The sequence below is a fragment of the Lipotes vexillifer genome, unplaced genomic scaffold, assembly GCF_000442215.2.
Source record: "Lipotes vexillifer unplaced genomic scaffold, Lipotes_vexillifer_v1.1 scaffold474, whole genome shotgun sequence".
Classification (NCBI taxonomy): Eukaryota; Metazoa; Chordata; class Mammalia; order Artiodactyla; family Lipotidae; genus Lipotes; species Lipotes vexillifer.
In genome coordinates, this window is record NW_006772385.1 from 183,318 (window position 1) to 202,810 (window position 19,493).

At 39.7% G+C, this 19,493-nt stretch overlaps 1 protein-coding gene across 1 annotated transcript in view; it reads left to right on the forward strand.

The window, feature by feature from the left end:
* DNAH11 (dynein axonemal heavy chain 11) overlaps positions 1–19,493 on the forward strand; it is a 213,524-nt gene that overhangs the window by 170,929 nt on the left and 23,102 nt on the right. Inside the window, 6 exon segments of the mRNA XM_007472188.1 lie at positions 4,445–4,615; positions 7,635–7,757; positions 11,450–11,643; positions 12,815–12,963; positions 13,813–13,940; positions 17,095–17,322. Coding sequence (XP_007472250.1) covers positions 4,445–4,615; positions 7,635–7,757; positions 11,450–11,643; positions 12,815–12,963; positions 13,813–13,940; positions 17,095–17,322 — 993 coding nt within the window.

Below are 19,493 nucleotides of genomic sequence, written 5' to 3' on the forward strand. Positions count from 1 at the left end.
GAGATGGAAAAGAGTTTTCGAGACTCCAGGTGAATGAATCTATGTGGCTGGAGGGTAATGAGTGAGGAGAAGATGGCAAGACATGAGTCCTGAGCGGTAGGAGGGTCTAGATCACATGAGGTCTATGCTGGGGAGTTTGGATTATAGCGTGTGGGCAAAAAGAAGCCATTGAAAGGCTGTACGCAGATGACTGCCATGATGGCAGAAGACTCAGAAGTGAGTAGACTTATGGTTTGAAGCTAGAATAATCAGCCCTTGGAGATGGATCGGATATGGGCAAAAATACAGAGGAAGAGTCAAGAATAACTAGCAAGTGTCTAGTAATGTGAAACACGTGCAGAAATTCTGAGAAGCACAGTGGGGTTGGATTTTAGTACAGCTGCAGGGTAGAAGGAGAAAAATAGAACAGCCCAGGACTGCTCAACTACCAAACTAGACTAAGGTATTACAAGGAAAGAAAACTACAGAGCAGCCCCCGCCAGCATAATCTATTATGCTCAAGTGGGATTTATGCCAGGAATGCAAGTTGGCTAAACATTAAAAAACCACACAATGTAATTCTTCATATTAATAGAATAAAAAAGAAAAATCACATAATAATTTCAATGGATGCAGACAAAGAACTTGACAAATTTCAACACCTGATTAAAAAAGAAAAAAAAAAAAAACTGAGCAAACTGGGAATAGATGGTAACTTCTGTGTGTGATAAAGGGCATCTGTAAAAATTTTCAGCTAACATTATACTTCATGTTGAAAAATTGAATGCTTTCCCCTAAGATCAGGAACAAAACGATGATATCTTCTCTTAACACTTCTATTCAGTACTGCACTGGAGGTTATAGCCAGTGAAGTAATACAATAAAAGACACAGACATTTTAAAAGAAGAAGAAAAACTGTCTTTTTTTTTTTCACAGATGACCTGACCAGGTATGTAGAAAATCATAAGAAATCTACGAAAAAGCTGAAGTGAGTTTTTAGCAAGATGGCAGGATATAAAGTCAATATACAGAATTCATTGTATTTCTATATATGAGGAACAAACAACTGAAAAATAAAAGTAATACCTCAATACTGTTTACAGTAGCTTCCAAAATCTTGGAACTCTTAGGGATGATTTTAACAAAACAAATACAGATCTGCATACTAAAAGCTACAAAACATTGTTAAGAAAATTAAAGGAGGTCTAACTAAATGGTGAGAGAGACCATGTTTATGGCTTGGAGCAGTCAATATTATTAAGATTTCAGTTCTCTCCAAATTAATCTACAGTTTTAATTCAGTCTTAATCAAAATCCAAGAAGGCTTTTTTTGTAGAACTTGGCAAACTGATACTAAAATTTGTGTAGAAATGCAAAGTATTTAAAAATAACTAAATATATGTATAACTGACTCACTCTGTTATAAAGCAGAAACTAACACACCATTGTAAAGCAATTATACCCCAATAAAGATGTTAAAAAAAAATAAAAATAAAAAAATAAAAAAAAAATAAAAAAATAAAATAAAAATAACTAAATAATGACAAAGAAGAACAAATGTGGAAGACTTACAGTACATGATTTCGAGACTTATTACACTGATTGGCCTAAAGAAAAATACACTGATCAATGGCACAGAACAGACAGTCCAGCAGCAGACCCACAAATGTATGGTCAACTGATTTTTTTGCAGTGAATGCCAAGACAATTCAATGAGGAGGGGATAGTTTTTACAACAAGTGGTGCTGGGACGACTGGATATCCACTTGGAATAAAATGAACCTCAGCCACTACATTACTCTATATACAAAATGAGCTCAAAATGAATAAGGTAAACTATAAAATTTCTAGGAGAACAATAGAAGAAAATGTTTGGGCTTTGGGTTAGGCAAAGATTTATTCTTAGGATACCAGAGAAAGAAAAAAATTGATAAATTGAACCTTATCAAATTAAAAATTTATTGTCTTGAAAAGACATGAAGAAAATGAAAAGACAAGCCATAGACCAGTAAGTTATTTCCAATACACATGTTTAACAAAGAACTTATATCAGAATAGAAAACTCAATAGTAAGACAACGCAATTAAAAAAATAGAAAGGTTTGTGCATGTATACTAAGACATAAGTATTGCCCACAAGCACATTTTTAAGATGCTCAGCAGACATCAGAGAAATGCAAAGTAAAAGCAGAATGACATATTACCGTATACCCAGTAGAATGGCTAAAATTTTACAAGACTGTCAGTAACAAGTGTTAGCACCGATGTGGTACTGCAACTCTTTCATGTTGCTGGTGGGGATGCAAAGTGTTAAAACCATTTTGGAAAACAATTTGTTAGTTTCTCATAAAGTTATACATACACTTACAAAATGATCCTAAAATTTTTACTCTAAGTATTTACCCAAAGGAAATGAAAACATATGTGCACTCAAAAACAAAGTACTACAAGTACATACTTATATGATCCTAAAATGAATCTGGTGTGACAGAAGCATTCGGCAGTGGGCAGGGGTAGGTATCGGGGTGGGAACGGACTGCAGTGAGGCACGTGAGAACTTCTGGTGGGGGGTGACACGAATAGAACGTTTCTACATTTTGATTGCAGTGATTGTTACAAAAGTATATACATTTGTCAAAACTCGAGCTGTATACTTAATGGTGCATTTTATTGTGTGTAAATTAAAAATTGATTTTAAAATGTAAATATTAAATGAGTACTTTGTTAATACCTTCTTACTAATATTTACTATATGTCTGTCATTGTAGGGTTTTACTTTCAGTCAAATGTACATAATTCAAGGCCAGTCAGTCTGTGGTCTTTGGTCCCTGTCCACCAGTCAAAAGATTTAATATTTTATGTTATATCTATTTATAGATATAGATATTTAGATATATTTACCTTTGTGTTTAAATATATGTAGATATATGTAAAAATCTATTCAGCCCCATTGTTACCAAGGCATACAATGGAGTAAGAAAGAAATATTGAGTGATTTTAAAAAGAACAAGGTAATCAAAGGGGATCACAAAAGTACATGGGTGGAATAATAGAAACAAAAAAATAACCTGTTAAAAAATGGGCAAAGAACTTGAGTAGACATTTTTCCAAAGAAGACATACAAATGAGCAACAAGCATTTGAAAAGATGTTCAACATCACTAATCGTTAGGAAAATGCAAATCAAAATCACAATGAGATACCGTTTCACAACTATTAAGATAGCTACAATATTAAAAAAAAAAAGAAAGAAAAAGAAAGAAAATACCAAGTGTTGGCAGCTATCTGGAGAAATTGGAACCCTTTTGAACTGTTGGTAGGATTGTAAAATGGTGCAATTACTTTGGAAAACAATATGACAGTTCTTTAGAAAAAAATTGCCATATGATTCAGCAACTCCACTTCTGGACATATACCCAAAATAATCAAAGTATGGTCTCAAAGAGATACTTGTACACCCATGTTCATAGCATTATTCACGACAGACAAAAGGTGGAAGCAAACCAAATGTCCGTCACTGGATGAACAGATAAATTAAAATGTTGTACGTACACACAATGGAATATTATTTAACCTTAAAAAGGAAGGCTAAATTCTGACACATGCTACAGCATATATGAACGTTGAAGACATTATATTAAGTGAAACAAGCCTGTCACAATAAGACAAATACTATATAATTCCACTATATTAGGTATCTAGAGCAGTCAAACTTATAGAAACAGAACGTAGAACAGTGATTGCCAAGGGCTCGGGGGAGAGGGAATAGGGAGTTATAATTAAATGAGTTTTTTTTTTTTTTTTGTGGTATGCGGGCCTCTCACTGTTGTGGCCTCTCCCATTGCGGAGCACAGGCTCTGGACGCGCAGGCTCAGCGGCCATGGCTCATGGGCCTAGCCGCTCCGCGGCATGTGGGATCTTCCCAGACCGGGGCACGAACCTGCGTCCCCTGCATCGGCAGGCGGACTCTTAACCACTGCGCCACCAGGGAAGCCCTAAATGAGTTTTTTAAATGAGTTGTTGTTTAACAGTGTTTCAGTTGTTCAAGAAGAAAACATTTTGGAGATTGGTTGTACCACAGTGTGAAAATACTTAATACTACTTAATGGTACACTTAAAACTATTAAGACAGTAAATTTACACTTTGGGTATTTTACCACAATTAAAAATAAAAATATAAATTTTTAAAAAGTGCATGGGTAGGAGAAGAGAGGACAGTGCAATTCCATTGGTCAGGGAGGAAATGTGGGTAGATTTTATGAAATAATGTTAAAAATAATAGTAATGGCAGCAAACTTTGAATGAGCACTTACCATGTGCCGGAAGCTGTTCTAAGAGCTCATAGAACCCTTGTAAAACCCGTCCTGTTCTCTCTCCCCATAGATAAACTGTAGCCTGTGTGCCTGAGACTAGCTAGACATGCAGCCACCAATTGTCACCCTTTAACGGTCACTTGTATTCCCCAGGCTTTCAACATGCTGTTCCACAGAGCCATCGAGCAGGCTGACAAGGTGGAGGACACGCCGGGACGCATCTCAATCCTGACCGAGAGCATCACCCACGCCGTCTTCCTCCACACCAGCCAGGCGCTGTTTGAGAAGGACAGACTCACCTTCCTGTCCCAGATGGCTTTTCAGGTAAGGAAATCAGTCACTCAAAGCAGCCCCAGAACCAAAGTCACGCATCTCTGTTTATTATGTACTGCTGCTGAAGTGAAGTTTTTTTGGAAGCTCTTCGCAGCATGAGGAGAGTTTCCGTTTTGCAGAGGGAACTTGGGCATATGACAAACTGCTAGTAGGTCAGGGTGCATTGGCTTGGGTGGGTTTGCACTTTGGGCAGCCACATCAGCTGTCATCCTGAAAAACAGGTCAATGAGACATTGGCCTCACCTTCCCAGGTCCTGTACAGACCTCCCAGGTACTACCGGGGAGTTCCTTGGAGAGAATCTCAACCTCAGCTTTCCAGATCTGAGTGCCCCTAGGAGATTTTCAGAGCCCCTTTAAAAATCAGTGAATGGGTGAAGGGAGCTCCACATTTCACTCTCCTAACTTCAGTGAGAACTACTACCCTTTTACTCTTTTTGATGTGGACTTCTGCAATAGATTCTGCTTAAATAAAAGTGCCCGTGATGAGAAAGAAACATTGAGGACCACATTCCTAGATGAAATAAGAATGTGGTCCTTTTATTAGTTCCTTTACTGTATAACTTTTTCCATCAGTTCAAATCGTGATGAAAGATGTCACTTCTTTTGTGTCCTCCCAAGTGCCTTGCTCAAAGAAGGCATTTTAAAATACCTGCTGTTCAGGGAGATCAGCTCGGTGCCTTGTGACCACCTAGAAGGGTGGGATAGGGAGGGTGGGAGGGAGATGCAAGAGTGAGGGGATATGGGGCTATATGTATGCATATAGCTGATTCACTTTGTTATACAGCAGAAACTAACACACCATTGTAAAGCAATTATACGCCAATAATGATGTTAAACAAATAAATAAAATGAAATAAAATAAAATACCTGCTGTTAATAGTGATAACTTATCACTTCTTTCAATACTTTTGGTATTAATAGATTCCTTTGGGTTAAAAAAGTAATATATGGGTGTAATCATTTTATAATGTATGTGATAAACAGGAGTAATGCGTTACAAAGCAAAATTTTTCTTTTCAATTTTCTCCCAATTTTATTGAGATATAATTGACACCTGACATATTATGTGTTCAGTGTAATGATCTTATATATGTATATGTTATGAAATGATTACCCAATAAGTCTAGTTAGCGTTCGTCACCGTACATAGTTATTTTTTTTTTTCCATGATGAGAACTTTGAAGATCTACTCTTTTAGCAACTTTCGAATATACAATACAATAGTGTTAACTATAGTCACCATGCTGTACATTACATCCCAGGACTTATGTTATAACTGAAAGTTTATACCTTTTGACTAGCTTCATCCATTTCTACACCCCTCAGCACCCACCTCTGACAACCACCAGTTTGTTCTCTGTATCTGTGATTCTGTTTTTTAAGATTTCACATAAAAGTGAGGTCATACAGTGTTTATCTTTCTCTGTGTGACTTTTTTCCATAGCATAATGCCCTAAAGGTCCATCCTTACTGTTGCAAATGACAGGATCTCCTTTTTATGGCTGAATAATATTCCATTGTATATATGTGTGTACGTATATATACATTATACACACACGCACACACACACATATATATACCAGATTTTCTTCATCCATTCATCCATATATGGACACTTAGATTGTTTTTATGACTTGGCTAGTGTAAATAATGCTGCAATGAACATAGTACAGATATCTTTTTGAGATAGTGATTTCATTTGCTATGAATATACACCCAGAAGTAGAACTGCTGGATTCTGTAATAGTTGTAGTTTTAATTTTTTGAGGAACCTCTGTACAATTTTCCATAGTAGCCACACCAATTTACATTTCCACCAACAGTGTACACATCCTCACCAGCATTTGTCATCTCTTGTCTTTTTGCTAATAGCCATCCTAACAGGTGTGAGGTGATATCTCATGTGGTTTAATTTGCATTTCCCTGATGATTAGTGATGTTGAGCGCTTTTTCATGTTATCTGTCAGCCGTTTGTATGCCTTCTTTGGTAGAATGCCTATTCAGTTCCTCTGCCCATTTTTTAATCAGATTGTTTGTGGGTTTTGCAGAAACTTTTGTGTTTATACATATTGTTCATGAACAGTAATGGACCAGGGATGATAAAACATGACATGCATACACATGCGTGCACATCTATTTAAAACTTCTTTTTAGAATATCTAGATAAATTATAATCTATCTGAAATACTGACAGTCTACATAAATCAAAGCTTCATATATATGTGGACAATTTCTTGTGTGTTGAAATAAATCAAATTGAATTAAGAAAAATTATCCAATAAGATATTTTGATACGTGTTGCCACCCATAATGCATTTTGAAAATATCTAGAATTTTTAAGTAGCACAAACCTCAAACATTTTACCTGCTTAATTTTATAAGGTGTTACAGTTCTTATGAGGAAATTAGAAATATTTCATTTGTGCCCTCCACTCAAGTGTTCTATGGACTCCTTAACAGTTCTGTAACCAGAATGTCTAAAGTTTCAGTTCGTGATGTGTTTGTTTAGTTGTATCTGTAAAACAACAATTTCCAGTTTTTCTCAGCATAATCTCTCATATAAGAAAAATGTTTTATACATCTTGCAGTTTATTTGGATATAATTTCTACACCAGGACTAACTTACAATACTAGTTTTACCTTTTGTTTAGTAATTCAATCCACTGTCATCTGAGGCTTTCTCAATTTGTATAACAAGTTTCAAGACAAGTTTGATCTAACAGTAGAAGGCTAAATATGAAAGCATATTTCAAATATGCTGCTAATAGGCACGGGTATTAAAATTGAGATAAACCAGGCTTCGTAATTATTTGCTATTAGATTTCCAATCAAGACTTTGAGATCACGAGCATAATCTAAGATTCCTTACTTCAACTACAAAATAGATATATATCTATAGGAATTCTCAGAAGGCTTACTTCTGTCTGTTCAATCATATCTATTAAGTGGTGACTGCGTCCTTGATTTTGATGCAAGCCAAATGACCTTTTCAATTTTGTGTACTCTCAAGATTTTGCTGAGAAAGAAAGAGGTAAATCCTCTTGAATTGGATTTCCTGCTTCGGTTCACAGTTGAATACTCTTACGTGAGTCCTGTTGACTTCCTAACTAATCAGTCATGGAGCGCTATTAAGGTATGTTAGGAACATGATTTTTCAGTTGCTAAATCTTGTTTCAAATCTCTGTTCTCTAAGATGTAGAAACATAGTTTAAAAAATACGGGTGATCTCCACCATTTCCGTTGTAGATATACACTATCTTTAATTTTTTTAAGAACTTCCCATACTCTCTTCCACAGTGGCTGCACCAGTTTACATTTCCACAAACATCTACTAGTTTCCCTTTTCTTATTTGGAAGGAAAGGAACTTGTGACCTATTTATGGATGGGAAAGTTGTTAATAAATATGTATAATGTATAGGACCTTTGGTTAAAGTCGAGGAATATATTGGGTTGGCCAAAAGCTTCATTCGTTTCCTTTCCATAAACGGCTCTAGTAGCACTTAGTTGTCTTTAACTTTATTCAAAACCATTTTGTTAGATTGTGTGTGACAGCTGTCATATCAGCGTGCATTTAAAAAAGAGACTTATCGGGCTTCCCTGGTGGCGCAATGGTTAAGAATCAGCCTGCCAGTGCAGGAGACACAGGTTCGAGCCCTGGTCCTGGAAGATCCCACATGCCTCGGAGCTACTAAGTCCGTGTGCCACAATTACTAGGCCTGCGCTGTAGAGCCCGTGAGCCACAACTATTGAAGCCTGTGTGCCTAGAGCCCGTGCTCCGCGACAAGAGAAGCCACCGCAGTGAGAAGCCTGCACACCGCAACGAAGAGTAGCTCCCGCTCACTGCAACTAGAGAAAGCCTGCACGCAGCAATGAAGACCCAACGCAGCCAAAAATAAATTAATTAATTAACTAATTAATTTTTAAAAAGACTTGTCAGAATTGGTGAATCTGGGGCTTCCCTGGTGGCACAGTGGTTGAGAATCCGCCTGCCAATGCAGGGGACACGGGTTCGAGCCCTGGTCCGGGAAGATCCCACATGCCGGAGAGCAACTAAGCCCGTGTGCCACAACTACTGAGCCTGTGCTCCACAACTACTGAATTCCACACGCCTAGAGCCCATGCTCTGCAACAAGAGAAGCCACCGTCATGAGAAGCCCGCACACCACAACAGAGTAGCTCCTGCTCTCCACAGCTAAAGAAAGCCTACGTGCAGCAATGAAAACCCAACAAAGCCAAAAAGAAATTAATTAATTATTAAAAACTGGTGAATTTTTGTGTAGCCATTTTAATATTAACGATGGAAGAAAAAAGCAACATTTTCAGCATATTATGCTTTATTATTTCAAGAAAGGTAAAAATGCAACCGAAATGAAAAAAAAGATTTGTGCAGTGTGTGGAGAAGGTGCTGTGACTGATCGAACGTGTCAAAAGTGGTTTGCAAAGTTGCATGCTGGAGATTTCTCGCTGGATGATGCTCCACAGTCGGGTAGACCAGTTGAAGTTGATAGCGATCAAATTGAGACGTTAATTGAGGACAATCAACATTATACCACGTGGGAGATAGCTGACATACTCAGAATATCCAAATCAAGCACTGAAAATCATTTTCCCCCAGCTTAGTTATGTTAATTGCTTTAATGTTTGAGTTCTACATAAGCAAAAAAAAACTTTCTTGACCGTATTTCCCCAAGCGATTCTCTACTTAAACGTAATGAAAATGTTCCATTTTTAAAACAAATTGTGACGGGTGATGAAAAGTGGATACTGTACAGTAATGTGGAACGGAAGAGATCGTGGGGCAAGTGAAATGAGCCACCACCAGCCACACAAAAGGCCGGTCTTCCTTCATCCAAAGAAGGTGATGTTGTGTATATGGTGGGATTGGAAGGAAGTGTTCTCTATTATGAGATCCTTCTGGAAAAGCAAATGATTAATTCCAACAGGTACTGCTCCCAATTAGACCAACTGAAAGCAGCACTCGATGAAAAGCATACAGCATTAGTCAACAGGAAACGCATAATCTTCTGTCAGGACAACGCAAGACCGCATGTTTCTCTGATGACCAGGCAAAAACTGTTACAGCTTGGCTGGGAAGCTCTGATTCATCAGCCGTATTCACCAGACGTTGCACCTTCGGATTGCCATCTTTACAAAATTCTCTTAACGGAAAAGTTTTCCGTTCCCTGGAAGACTGTAAAAGGCACCTGGAACAGTTCTTTGTTCAAAAAGGTAAAAGTTTTGGGAAGATGGAATTATGAAGTTGCCTGGAAAATGGCAGAAGGTAATAGAACAAAAGGGTGAATACGTTGTTCAATAAAGTTCTTGGTGAAAGTGAAAAATGTGTCTTTTATTTTTACTTAAAAAACAAAGGCACTTTTTGGTCAACCCAATGAATAATCTTTTTTCAGTTGACCTGTATCTAGTTTCTTTATTTTGTTTTCTTTTTTATAATATTTCTCTGCATTTTCAAAATAGTTTTGTTAATTTATACAGCAATATAGTAATTTACTATAATTGTGAAATGTTTAAGCAGAGCAGAATGCTGTAGAGGAAAAAGTGGTAGTATTCTTCAACCCCAATCATCAATCCTTATTCCATTTTTCTGTTAGAAGATCCTATTATTAAAAGTTTATTCTCTGGGCCTCCCTGGTGGCGCAGTGGTTGGGAGTCCGCCTGCCGATGCAGGGGATACGGGTTCGTGCCCCGGTCCGGGAGGGTCCCACATGCCGCGGAGCGGCTGGGCCCGTGGGCCGTGGCCGCTGAGCTTGCGCGTCCGGCAACGGGAAAGGCCACGACGGTGAGAGGCCCACATATCGCAAAAAAAAAAAAAAAAAGTTTATTCTCTGAGGCTCTGGAATTCCTCAGAGATGCTCATCATAGGCTAAGTTTCACGCTACTCTTTTTTTCTAAAGCAGAAACATTTCTATGTATTAAAAATAACTATGTTATTCCTTATTTTTATAGTGCGTTTAGATTTTTTTAAATGTTTGTCTGCGTGGGCTGTTCGCTGCAGCACACGGGCTTCTCTCTAGTTGTGGTGTGCGGGTTTCTCTTCTCAAGTTGTGGCGCACGGGCACCAGGACACATGGGCTCTGTAGTTTGCCGTAAGCAGGCTGTTGCCCCGTGGTATGTAGGATCTTAGTTCCCTGACCAGGGGTTGAACCCGCGTCCCCTGCATCGGAAGGCGGATTCTTTACCACTGGACCACCAGGGAAGTCCCCTAGGTTTTATTTTAATAGAATTTTTAATTAGATTATTACTTTAGAATTACAAGTTCAAGTTCAGTTGTGTATCAGTCAGGCTCTTGGCAGAAAACAAATGGCACATGAAAGTGTGATTTTTAAGAAAAGTTGAACAAAGAGTGTATTTTTATAGTTTGGGAATAAAGGTGAGGGGACAAACCAGGGATGGGGATGGAAAAAGGTGGAAAAGGGCCAGTTACTGAAACTACCGAGAAATGAAGTTATGGGAGAGAGCCTACCTTTGGAACCTGTGGCATTCTGTAAAGAAACATAGCCACTGCCAAACTGTGTCACCACAGGAAAGAGCTGGGGAAGAAATACCCTCGCCTCTCTCCTCCAACCCTTTTGCCAGTGGTTCCTATTGGTCAAACCCAACCAGGCCAGAGAACCAGGGAGCTTTGTTCAAGTCATCCTTAGCAATCACCCTCTTTGCAGGGCAGGAAAGGGTACAGAGTAAATCTAGAGAGGAAACGAACACTATCCAGCACAAGTTACTTACACAGGGTTTGATACATTCATCTTTATCTCAAACTCTAAGCTATTCTACACCCCATTCCCTTCTGTTCCCCTACTGTATTACAGGCAGTAGCCTTCATGGAAGAGTTCCAAGGCCTAGACCGAGATGTGGAAGGATCAGCGAAGCAGTGGAGGAAGTGGGCAGAATCCGAGTGTCCAGAAAAAGAAAAGTTACCACAAGGGTGGAAGAAGAAAAGTTTAATACAGAAGCTGATTATTTTGAGAGCAGTGCGCCCTGACAGAATGACATATGCTCTCAGGTGGGCGCAGTTAGCACTTTGCGAAATGCAAGTTAACCTAGAGGAAACTTTGTCTTAAGGACTAGAAGTGTCTGGTGGACGCATTTATGGTTCATGTTCATGAAAAGTGATTCTGCAGAAATTTTTATACTGCAATCACTACTTTTGTTCAAATCTGCTAACATTGAACAGTGTGCTAGTCTGTCGGCAGACTGAGCGTATTCTTCCTGAAAAGCTTCATTCTGAAATCAATAGGGGAAACAGGGAATCTATAGAAATATTCTAGGAGAAGAGCTGGCAGAGTTCAGAGGCCAGGAACATGCGTTACCCAAGTGTGATTCCCGGTGTTTATATTTAGAGCGGCCCTTTGGCTCCAAAGATTTTGAACATCAAACAAACAATGAATGCCTTTCGTGGATTCGCTCGTAGTCCTATAAATTTACAACCAACAGGATTCAAAAGCAGAAATGCCTGCCTACATCTTGGTTTAAGTGTCCCTTTCCTTTGCCCTTTGGGCTCCTAAATGGTAATATGGTGCTTAATTCTAATTTGAATTCAACAGTCAAAGAGTTCTCAGGTTCCTTCCCTAGCGAGCTGCTTTTTTGTCAGCAGCATTCACTTGCCTCTGGTTTTTTTCCTTTGCTTTGTCTGTTCAGCCAATTTTCCCTTTGCAGAAGCCCCTGCCACACCCTACTTTACAAGTTAATTCTGTTTAGTAGTCCTTACTTTCTGCTAAATCTGATGCTGCTGGCAAATAATCCCTGCTTAATTGAGCTTCCCTGTGTTAGAAACACCCCAAAAAGCATTTGTATATTCATGAGAAGCCCAACAGGCTGGAAAATTGCACTGTGGCAAATCTAATGAACTGTTAATAAGTAACGGGGGCTCTGGCAGGGGATTTGGGGGATACAAAGCCATATGCAGGCAGCTGATGGTTCTCAGAGGAGAGTCTCAGTAGACCCCCAAAATGGAAGGTAGGCTTCTGATTTTCAGAGCTTCTAAAGCAGAGAGGGATTTCACGGACTCAACTGCATAAATCTAGTGTGGATTCATATTGTCATTCTTACAAAACATCTCATGTAATAAACATAGTTTGCTTCCTTCCCGTGCCTGTGGTTTAAGCTGATTCAAGCTGTGACACTTTTCAAGGTCAGAAGCGCTGATCCTGTCTTTGGCATTACTCTTTTTACAGGAATTTCGTGGAGGAAAAACTGGGTACGAAGTATGTGGAGAGAACCAGATTGGACTTAGTTAAAGCATTTGAAGACAGCAGCCCAGCCACCCCAGTATTCTTCATCCTCTCCCCAGGGGTCGATGCCCTTAAAGACCTAGAGATCCTTGGTGAGTGGCCAGGAGGCTGGCCACCCAGCCCTGCCTCTCACCCATCGCCAGCGCAGCGTTCCTTTCAGCTCATAGTTATCTTAGTTGCTTTTTTCTTTTCTTTCTCATTTGTTGGAGATTGAGTGTATGGAAAACGTAAGGTTAATAACACTGTAGTCTGGAGAAATGTTTAAATGGAACATTCCTCTGGTTGGCATAATGCAAGTTTCTTTTGTACTGTTCTCCACCTTTTGACTAGATGAGGGCCAGAGGGCAATTTTCTCCATGCTCTTGTAATCTTGTGCCCCCTGTGACTAAATAATGGTCATTAGAGCAAGTCTATTTGATTGTGAAAGGCACTGTCGCTTTGTGCTTTGGATTACTATCCCCCACGACCTGCATGGAGAATTCCAGGTTAATAGAGCTGTGACCTGACTGTGCTGGATTCAAGCACAGCTTCACAAGGTGAGGGGCTCCTGCATTTACCCAATGAGCCAATCTGGTCAAAAAATGATGTGATATCTACCCCATGTTGCTCCTTTTTATGAGGGCAATGCTGTGCTACTCCTGCAAGAGTTTGTAAAGCTCGGTAACAATGCTTGCCATCTATTCAAATGTCAAATGCTTTATTACCACAAAACCAGAGGAACTGATTTCCATAGGTTTTGCTACTGCTTTTGAGGAGGCAGCTGTTGAGAGCTTGAAATGATGCTTGTTGAAACACGACAGAGGTTTAGTTTGGATTCTTCAGGAAAGTGACCTGGAAGGTGGTGGCAGTAACCACAGATGGACATCGGACCACAGGACTTCAGACTCTTCTCACCTCTCCTTGGTTCACTTTTCCTCTCGCCATGTTGTGTCCTCCCACAGGCAAAAGACTTGGTTTTACAACTGACTCGGGAAAATTCCACAATGTGTCTTTAGGACAAGGTCAGGAGATGGTGGCAGAAATGGCCCTGGAGAAAGCTTCCAGAGGAGGACACTGGGTCATACTCCAAGTGAGTAATTATGTTTTCCTGAAAACACTGGGAGTGAACATGGACGGGCAGTGCAGAGCACCCCTGCCCAGTGGGAATGAGCCTTTCACACAGCACACGGTGATCTGCTGCTGGGGGGCGTGGGTTTCTCTGCAGTAATGACACCTCCAAGGGTGACAAGGAGCTCAGCTGACAAGGATGACTACCATTTTTTGAGGGATTTTCTAGCCATTGTGCTTGAAGATTTTAAATATTACAGGGAGCCCCATCGTTCTCCTGACTTACGGATATCTGGAACACTCCAGTAGTGCTTGAGGACAGACTGGCTCGTATGGAATACCAAGACCGTTGTCACAATCTCTCTCATTTGCCTGTGGCTTTACAGTTGACAGAGTGTTTTTTCATATCTCATTATGTCACGTAACTCTGACTCTGCCCATAACTAGTTGTGTCGCATTCCCTTTGCTTATAAATTAAGGGGTTGAGTACTTGGTCCCTTTCGCCTTTCTAGGGCTCACATTTTATGGGTCTATGATTCTACAATCCAGTGTCCTTTGGGGTGGTTCCCTTCACTGGGGATTCTAGTGTCAACCGAAAAAAACAAAACGAAACAACAACAAAGGAAAAAAACGGACAACGTGAGAGCTGTGAATTCAGTTTTATTTGGGACTTAATGAGGACTATAGCCTGGGAGACAGCCTCTCAGCTCTGAGGAACTGATCCAAAGAGGTAGCAGGGGAGAGGTCCATATCTGTGTGATTTTGGTGAAGTGGGTACATGCAGTCAAGCATACATCTCGGTTGAAGGTTGCTGCTAGCCATGAGGAGCAGATGTTTCCATTCATGATTTTAGTGCTTTTCTAGGTATGAGAAGATGCAAGGAATTGAGTTCATAAAATTTTCTCCCGAAAATATCTAACTATCTGAAGGCCTGTTCAACCAGATTTTCCCAGAGCACAGAAAGCCTTATTCCTGATCTCTGCCCTGAACTCCTTACAGGGTGTGTTGAAAGCCAGCGACTGCAGTGGCTAGTGACTTCATTCATATAGAACCAGATGGCGAGTGACATTTTTTAGTTTGTACTAGCAAGAATCCAGGAACCAGTGGAGCCCAGGCAAGCTTTAGGGGGCACCTAGGGGCCGAGCTAACTCCAAGCTCACTCCTTCCTCAGCAGGGTGTGCCAGCTGTCTCAGCATGTCTGGAAATGGCCATTTGACTTGCAGCACAGTGATCCCAAAGGTTCTTATTTATATGTCAGGCTCTTTACTAGGCAACTTGTAGGATACATTATCTCTAATTATCACAGCAAAGTTGCAAGGGTAGGTATTGTCATCCCATTATAAAGGTGAGAAAACTGAGCCTCAGAGTGGTTTGGAGAGCCTCAAGGCCACACAGCAGGAAAGTGGCAGAGTCTGTCCGCCAGCAGGCGACGTTCTTTCCTCTAGCCCACACTGCCACCCTCATGCAGATAGGACATTGGCCTTCCTTAATGTCTCCAGTGTCAGGGGTTGATGCATTCTGCGTTTCTGCTTGAAATAAAATTGGATTCACTAAGAAACTGCCCAGTGTCCAAGAAGAATATAACCTTCTGGGAGAGTAAAACCTACTGCTTAGATGAGACTTCAGTATGGGGACTTGGGATGGTGTGTCCCTTCTGAGCCTCACAGAGTCGGACGGGTAATAGTGGAGGTTTTGTTTTTCCAGAGATAGCAGTTGTTGCTGGGTCCGTTGCGTAGATGCTGAGCTCTCCCCACAAAAGAGAACGTTCTTTGCGAGTTCTCATGCATCCGGCGGCTCAGACTGGAGAGAAACTGGGAGGGGTGCAGTCCTCCTCAAGAGAACATAGTAGTCAAAGTAAAATGTTTCTGTTATTTTTATATCTATGCTGTGCTACCCATTGCCCCCGCCCCCTGCCCCCGCCACAAAAAAATGCAAGTTGTAAGTTTTACCGTTAAAAAACGTCTCAAAAGACCTTATTTGGTGAAGGATCTCCTTTGGGGTATCTGTTTTAGACCTTTGTTTTTTGTTTTTTTTTTTTAGACCTTTGATTTTTGTTTTTAGTGGTAAGATAGTAACTTAGAATGTAACTTTCACTATTTCTCTCCACACATAGAATAATTGGAGAGGAGAGACTATCCCAGGCTTTTTGGCAGTTTCTGAAGGTTTCTAGGATACATTTGATTGGCAGTTAAAAGAGAAGCATTCTTTGAAGAATGAGAAGCCCAACATAATAGGAACTTGTTATATTGTTTGTAATTTACATTAAATTCTGTCAGCGTAGGCAGATGATATGTATGCACATGTTAATGAGTTCCTAACCAAACTCTGCGCTGGTCAATTACTATGATCAGAGACAGCCCCTCTAAGGATATTTAGCTGGCGTTTTATCAAAAACCCACACTCCAGAGAAAACTATTACTAAGGTAGCAGACTGGCACTATCTTTGTCTCAGATGCACACCAGATGATTTGTGAATTAATATAACGGAAGAAAATCATTTTTCATGGGCAAAATGGGTGGTTTTCAAGACATGTGTATTGGCTAAAAATGTCGCACAGACATTGCTACCCTTGGACAAATGGCCAAAAGAACCTAGCCAGTCTCAAAGCCAGTATCCTCAAGAATGGTTCCCAGGCTGGATTCCAAAGAGTGCCAGTGTACGACAATGGCTCACTTGGAGATTTTTCTGTTCCCTGACTCCAAAGTCACTGTTAAAATATTTTTACATTTGTTTCATATACTAGTGAGTAGGAGTTTGAGTAGAGGAGATTTCCGTCAGTAACAATGAAGTAGGAGATCAGGTGCACTTCTAGCCTTTAGTTTTTATACTTGATGAAACTAACCCAGATAAGTCTTAGTAATTGAGTTTGAACTGTAACAAAGAAAAGTATCAAGAACTCCATCTCAGAAGTGATTGGCGGGTGTTGGAAGTTGGTGAGTGTTAGAAGGAGATTTCCTTTTACAAAGACAAACTGTAGTGATTTGGAGCACTTAAAGTGTTCAGTGTTCAATTCTGACTTGGTTTATTTTTTTTTCCCTAATGCGCTAGTAAAGGAAACTTTAAATCGTGGTCCTCTGAGTTTTCAACTCATTCATGTACAGGAGAATGTTGTAATCCTATAATTTAAGTAATGTACTTCAGTCTCACAGGAATCCTAAACCATGCTGTTTTTCAGAATGTCCATTTGGTAGCCAAGTGGCTCGGAACCTTGGAGAAACTCCTTGAAAGATTCAGCCAGGGAAGCCACAGAGATTACAGGGTTTTCATGAGTGCTGAGTCTGCACCTACACCAAATGAACATGTCATCCCTCCAGGACTCCTGGAAAATTCCATCAAGATTACTAATGAGCCCCCCACAGGAATGCTGGCCAATTTGCATGCTGCACTCGACAACTTTGATCAGGTAAGAATGCGGAAGCAGCCTGGTCTGACACTGAAGTCAGGGTCTTCTCACAAGACTGTGAGACCTAAAACCACAGCCACACGTGTAACGAGAATGAACCACGTACCTTTTTGAGGAGCTTGCTTATTGAAGACAAACATGGCAGACTAGTATCTCTAACCATAGAAAGAGAAAAAGCCGTTGTTCTTATTGACGTCGTTGAGAAGATTGATGACGCTAATGATGACGTGGCAGGAGTTTTAATACACTACTTAATATTTTGATCTGGTTTTGATATTAGTCAATTTAAAGCCCTTCCTTTTAGATTATATCCATCCTGCCTTCATATTTACATCTTCATGTCCTTCCAAAATAAAACAAATAAATTAGTACCTTTATAAATTAATGATAGTTCTGTTACCATTAGTCTCCTTGTTCAGATTACCACATCTGTCTGTGTCATAATCAAGTCTGTCAGTTTCCTTTGTTGCTATTTCTCTGAGCTCCCATTCCTTCCTCTAATTTCTTAGAAGTCCTTGGTAAACAGCATTCTTATCAGAAGTAGAATAAGCCCGAAAGAGGAAACACGTATGATGTGGTGATAAATATTCAGCCTCCTGTTAGAAATGTTATTATCCTCTATGACACATGCCCACATGCTTAACTTTTTCTCTAGGTCCCTCTGGGCTAAGATGAGAAAACCAACATTATGAAGGCATTAAAATAATTGGCCACCTAAGAATATAGTTTTGAAGAATACAATTAATTGCTCAATTCAATAATTGAGTAGTTTGTGCCTGTTTACTCAATGGGCTGTGTAAACAAAAGGCACTCAAAAACTCTGTTGAGTCTGTTACATGTTTGAAGTATCCTTTTTTTGCGAACTAAGACAGGCATGTATTTTATCTTCCCTCAATCTATAATTCCTGGCCATTTGTGACATTCTCAAGCTCTCTCTCTCAGAGTAAGTACAAAAGAGGAGTTTGACGTATTTAAATAGGATTTTTCCAACTTCCCAGAACAATTGTCTTTATTTGTGAAAAGTGAGGAGTTCATGAGTAAATAGGCTTCAGCCCAGTTGTCCTTCAGCTTTTCTTTGGTAAGCACCTCTCTGATAATCTGATAAAAGTATGGATACTCTCCCCAGGGAAATGCACACTAAAAAAAATTGGGGGATCTGGTCATCCCTATGATTGTATGCAACAAAGCCTATGCATGAATTCCTTCCCCAGTTAAGAACAGCATGTTCTAGTTTATTTATGAAAGTATCAGGTTTTTTTTTTTTTTACTGCTACTTGGAAAATTTCTTATCTACTGGAAAGGCTTCTCTGAAATATTAAGATCAAATTTGTGCATAAGTAGCAAAAGCAAAGCTAATCAATGTGATTCACTAAATAAACTTTCCATCAAACCTATTTTAGCCAAAACCTAAGATTTTAAAGCTTTGTGACCACCTAGAGGGGTGGGATAGGGAGTGTGGGAGGGAGACGCAAGAGGGAGGAGATATGGGGATATATGTATATGTATAGCTGATTCACTTTGTTATAAAGCAGAAACTAACACACACCATTGTAAAGCAATTATACGCCAATAAAGATGTTTAAAAAAAAAAGATTCTAAAGAAAATCTAAAAAATTTAAGAGTCTTTTATGAATGCTGAACTGTTATTATGTTAGAAAAAAATGTGGGTTTTATTCAGATTATGTAATTCAAGGGTACTAGCCTGTGCTCCCTGGCTATCTGTGTATAGCTTTCTAGAACCTTTTTATCAGTTAGAATTATGAAGGAAGTACAAAACAACAGTGGCTTAAACAAGGTTAAAAAAGGTATTTCTGCCACATGAGAATTCAGGAGCTAGGTCATTCAGAGCTCCTTTGTGTCACCACAAAGTTGTCATCAACCCAGTTTCCTTCCATTTCACCATTTCTAGGAAGGGCTTGCCGTGGTCCCAAGTGGCAGTGAGGGTGGCAGCTCCCATATCTGTGTTCCAGAAAGTAGGATGAGAGAAGGAACAAAGAAGATGACAAAGGGAACATGTTTGCTTTCTTGTAAAGATTCATTCTGAAAGTTAATACACAATACTTCTTTCAACTTATGGGTCAAATTAATTCACACTGCATTACCTAGCTGCAAGAGAGGCTGGGAAAGTAAATCTATCTTGGGCAGTGTATGCCCAGCTAAAAGTCAGCAGG